Below are 5,449 nucleotides of genomic sequence, written 5' to 3'. Positions count from 1 at the left end.
TGGGAGGGGAGCAGGATGTGCCCCTTCCCTGCTGCTCCTCTGTGCCAGCCAGGAGCCGCAGTGCTCCGGCTCTGGGCACACCCAGGAGCTGGGACAGGACCCTGCTGCCGGCCCGGGAGCTTCCCATGGGAAGAGAGATCCTGTGGATCACCCGTGTGCGCTCAGCTGCCAGGATGGGTGGCACCGGGCAGGGTGATGCTCATGGCTCATCCTCTGCCAGCTGCCTCCTGTCCTCTCCTCTCTCCCCGTGTATACATGGATTTACATGGATTTATCGTGCCCTTGGCTGGAGCTGGGACAGGGATGGCATCACTGCGGTTCCTCTTTGCAGTCCCACCGCTGTTTCCATGTATTCCTAAGGCCTGTGGGATGCACCCGGGCTGTGGCTGGATTTGCCCCAGGCCATGGCAGGGAGGAGCAGCTGGGGACAGCTGGGGACAGTGTCCCAGTCCGAGCTGTTTTGCTGGAGTGGGAGGTGTTGCATAATGAGGTGACTCCCACTGCTCCGGTGTCACCCCATCCCCATCACCCCAGTCACAGAGCTGAAGAGAGAGGCTCCAGAAAGTCCCATTTCCCTGCCCACGGGGTTTCATTATCAGCTGCAGAGGGATGGCCGGAGAGTCGCCAGCACTGTTTTAATTTCCCAGGAGGCTGCTCTTGGTGTGCCACGGCTCCAGCGGGGAACTTCAGCTGTCTCGTGTTACTGTGCTTCCTGCAATGGGACGTGACACGTCAAAACATGACAAGGCAGCCAAAATGTGTCACAACACTGCGCTCAAACTCTGCCTTGCAGGGCGGCTCAGCAGCTGATAACATCAGCCCCCAATTATCTCTGCATGCTGAGCTGGGGTTTTTATCCCTCGTGGAATATGATATATGGGAGCCTCCTGCCTGTATGGGACTGTTGGATCACACCAGCTTTATTAACTGCACACGGGGAATCGTTTTGACCAGGCCGACACCCACACCTGGGATCCCGGCCTGTTCTTGCAGGAAAGAGACTTTCCCACCTCAGCTTTTCCAATTGTTATTCCTGCAGTAAACATTTGGCGAGGTTTCCGTGTGATTTAATCTGTTATTGTTGGTGTTTGATGTGGTTTCATTGGCCACATGAGCACCTGCCAGGCTCTAAGGGAGGAGCAGGTTTTGCCTTTGGGTTCCCCCTCGGGAATTTGCAAGGCTGGATGCAGCTCCAGTCTCCCCAGTTCATCCCATTCTGCACCGCTGGGCTCTCCTGTCCGGCTTTTTGAACTCTTCTTTTCCACCTTTCTTTGTAATGAGGCATCAACATCCCTGAACGAAGTTTTGAGTGGTTCAGAGGAGGAAAAACCCTCCCACAAGAGAGGCAAAGCTACTCTTGTCCCTGGGCTGGAGACTCCCAGCCTGGGGGAGGCCGCGTCCCTTTGCCAGAGGTGCTGTGAGGAGCTGGGAAGGGGACACGGTGTCCCTGCTCACACGTGGCATTCCCAAATGGAGCCCCCCGCTTCTCCGGCTGCTGCCCATTCATTTCAGCTCCCTTTCGGAGGAATCAGACTAATTACTGACTGCTAATTGCTGGGAAAGCACTGCTGGCACTGCTTCCCTTCCCCACCGGGAGCAGGGAACAGCCTGGCTCTCCTCAGGTGTCTCCGCAGGAGCTTCAGGGACCCTCGAGGTCCCTTTGGAGAAGAAAGAGCAGCAGCTGCTGCTCTGTCCATCCCTTCCCTCCCTCCAGGCTCATTCCCAGCTCCCCAGCTGGGGAATTTGGTGAACCAAAATGCTTCCTTGTGATTCCAGTGCAGCCCAGCTCCTGGGGAAGCAGGTGGGCATCACCAGGAAAAATTGTTCCTCTCAGGAGTTTTCCAGCCCCATGGGGCTGCCTGCACGCTTGGGACACATGGAATCTGTTCCTGCCTGGCACACTTGGGGGGGATCCCTGAATGAAGCCTGCCATGTGCCTTTCTCCTACAACAGCACCATGGAAGATCCTGCTGTTTCCTCCTCTTCCTCCATGGCTGCACAGGTTCAAAGAAAAAACAAATGGGGAGAGAGGAAGCAGGAATATGTGTCTGAAAGTTTGAGCAGGAGAAGGAAAGGATCCTCTTGGCCCTGAGACTTCTCCAGGCAGGTCTGACCTGAAAGTTATTCTGGGAATGTCTCACAGTTATTTCTCCCAGGAAGATCAAATCCATCCAAAATTATTTGTGGAAAGCCACAGTTCTGTTTTGAGAGCAGTGTGGGGACACCTGCTTGTTTGGAAGAGTTGTTCTGTGACCTTGCAAGGCGAGGAGCTGGTGGCAGTGCTGGGATGGGATTTGGAGTTTCCTGGTCCATCCCAGGTGCTTTTCCAGGGGCTGAGCTGTGCCAGGTGTGCCCATGGCAGAGGGAAATGCCCTAAAATTCAGTCCCTTTGCTCAGGTAAGATCTTGGGAATAGGGCTGGTGTTGGATGTGCAAATCCAAGTGCTGATCCCTCTCTTTCATGTCCCGAGGGTGCAGGGCAGAGGAGACACTCAGACTCCATCTCTACAAGTGTACATTGATTTAAGCTTTTGAGTTGAGTGGTAGGATCCCATTTTTAATCCTACCTTTTAATCGCTGGCTGCCCTGGCATCTGGTTGTGGTTGGTGGTGCCGCATTCAGAGGGGGACTGCAGGCTCCTCTGCAAGGAGAAGCTCTCTCCATGACCCTGCCTAATTCCCACCCTTTTCTTGTCATTCCTCAGGAAGCAAACTGCTGATTTTGGTGCTTTGCTTGAACATCCCATCAGAAGTGGAGTCCTGCCCCGGGGCGTGTGTATGCTACAGTGAACCCAAGATCACCATCAGCTGCCAGCAGCAGGGGCTGACAGCGATCCCCACGGAGATCCCCATCCAGAGCCAGCGCATCTTCCTGCACAACAACCGGATCACCCTGGTGAGGGCCACCAGCTTCACCTCCTGCCGCAACATGACCATCCTGTGGATCCACTCCAACAACATCAGCCTCATCGAGCCTGGGGCCTTCTACGGGCTCACCAAACTGGAGGAGCTGGACCTCAGCGACAACACAAACCTGAAATCCATCAACCCCGTCACCTTCCGGGGGCTCGTGCACCTCCACACCCTGCACCTGGACCGCTGCGGGCTCCTGGAGCTCTCCACGGGGCTTTTCCGAGGGTTGTTCTCCTTGCAGTACCTCTACCTTCAGGATAATAACCTCCAGATCCTGCTGGACGACACCTTCATCGACCTGGCGAACCTCACGTACCTGTTCTTGCACGGGAACAAAATCAAGAGCTTGTCGGAGAACGTCTTCCGCGGGCTGATCAACCTCGACCGGCTGCTGCTGCACCAGAACAGGGTGAGCCTGGTGCACCGGCGCGCCTTCCACGACCTGGGGAAGGTGATGACCTTGTACCTGTTCAACAACAACCTGACCGTGCTCACGGGGGACACCATGGCCCCCCTGGTGTCCCTGCAGTACCTGCGCCTCAACGGCAACCAGTGGATCTGTGACTGCCAGGCCCGCTCACTCTGGAATTGGTTTAAGCAGTTCAAGGGCTCCTCCTCGGAGCTGGAGTGCCACCTGCCCCCTCGCCTGGCAGGGCGGGACCTCAAGCGGCTGCAGAGCTCCGACCTGGATGGCTGCGTGGACTCCTTCAACCAGATCCGCACCAGCGTTTTTAGCACCAAAACCAGGTCGGGGAAACTCCCGACGGGGCTCCCCCCGCTGGGCTCCCACGACGGCTCCTCCAAGTGCTGCCAGCCTGAGATGGACAAGTCTTTTATTTACGAAGCTAAAGGCAAGGCAGGGCCCTCCTCCCACAGCAGCCGCTCGTCCAACAACCACCTCAAGGAGAAGGAGAACATGTCCAGGCCCAAGTACATGGAGACGGACCCTTCCAAAAACGGCAGCAACAAGCAGATAAACGATTCCCCCTTTGGGACCTTCCCCAGCATTGTAGACCCTCCTTTGACCAAGTTGAGACCCGAATTTCTAGAGCCCATTGAACCTTCCACAGTCCCAACCAAAAAGAGGCAGGGCTGCTCTAAAAAGAACAGATCAAAGGCCCAGTGCCGCCTCACCCAGCAGGGGAACAGCTCCACGTTACAGCTCAGCCTAAGCCTTTTGATCCCCCCCTTGCTGTGGAGCTTACTGTTGTTCTGCTAAAATTAACTCTTTTCCTGGGTTGATGACACTTTAATACTCGACTTTTGCTGACCTCCATAAATGTTGCAAACAAAAGCAGGACTCCCATCCACCCTGAGAAAGCTTTGTTACACAAAACTTAACTGGATGCCTTTATTAAAACAAACAAACAAACAAACAAACAAAACAAAAAGACAAATACTGAGATGTACATAATTTATTTGTCCTGAAACCTGTGAATTATACCTTTGGTCTTCGGAACTGCACTTGCCCACAAAGCAGCTTTTGCTACAGCAGATGGTAAAGAAATATGGTTTATTTACAGGAAAAAAAAAAAAAAAGAAGTGTAAGAAATGCTCTGAAAAGAATGTCCAAAATCTGTTTGTAACTCACCATCACACTGAACAATGTTGCAGGTTCCCATTTGCAGAGGTAATGGATTTTATGCTGTTTTAATCCTATGTTGATGACTCTTGCAGTTTTTCCATCTCCATTCCATCCTTCCATGTTTACGGGCAGCATTTGTTAAAGAATGCTGCCTGCCCCTCCACAAGATTGCAGTATATATAGATATGCATTTTATTTTACTTGTGTACAAGTATACAAAAAACCTATAAAATAAAGATTTCTTTTTCCTAAGTGCTTGTCATCTGCGAGGGGTGAAGGACTCGGAGCAGCTCAAAAGCTGAAAATTTAAAGGGATGTGAAGTGTGATCTGAGCATTTAACACCACAGTGATAAATAAGGCATTTTTGGATGGTTATGCAACCTTTAACTGGTGCCAGCAAAGGGTTTGGTCGTGTGAAAATGCCCTGCTCATGCTCCTGTTTCTCTTCAAACTGTCCCACCTTCTCCTGGCATCATTCAGATTCCAGGATGCTCAGAAGAGCAGGAAATATTGGCCCAGCCCCTCAGAGCTGGGGTAGAGGAATGTCAGCAACAATCCCAAGATTTGGGCAGGGCCATTTTTCTCCGGCTCTTCACAGATGGGCTCAGCTCTGTGGTAGATCCCGAGTGGAGCAGCACTGGGATTTAGGAAATGGGGAGGTATCTCCTCAAAAACACAGCTCCCAGCCTGGCAGCTCAGGTGTCCATCCTTGGGGTCACCATGCCAGTGGCTTCATCTCCAGGGTCACCTTGGGATGCTGAAGGAATAAACCATTGCTGTCCACATACAGTGGATGCCACCCCATAGGACCCAGTGGGCCATAAAGTGGACATGGCTGTGTCCTCCTGGCACTGCAGCCACCTCCTGGGCCAGGCTAGGAAGGGCTGGGCACAGAGCTTATCAGGAGGCTGCTTCTCCTCATCAAACCACAGAGATTCTCCTGTGCCCCTCT

General features: G+C 53.2%; 1 protein-coding gene across 1 annotated transcript; it reads left to right on the top strand.

Annotated features, from left to right (window-relative positions):
* The first annotated feature begins 27 nt into the window (after nt 1–27).
* On the top strand, nt 28–4,748 carry LOC103623822 (reticulon-4 receptor). The gene has a single exon (XM_017746549.1). The coding sequence runs from the start codon at nt 2,928–2,930 to the stop codon at nt 4,128–4,130; it is 1,203 nt and encodes a 400-aa protein (XP_017602038.1). The 5' UTR covers nt 28–2,927; the 3' UTR covers nt 4,131–4,748.
* Nucleotides 4,749–5,449: the final 701 nt, after the last annotated feature.

The sequence above is a fragment of the Corvus brachyrhynchos genome, unplaced genomic scaffold (genome assembly GCF_000691975.1).
Source record: "Corvus brachyrhynchos isolate BGI_N302 unplaced genomic scaffold, ASM69197v1 scaffold19, whole genome shotgun sequence".
In the NCBI taxonomy this organism is placed as follows: Eukaryota; Metazoa; Chordata; class Aves; order Passeriformes; family Corvidae; genus Corvus; species Corvus brachyrhynchos.
This window is presented reverse-complemented; position numbering and strand designations above follow the sequence as displayed.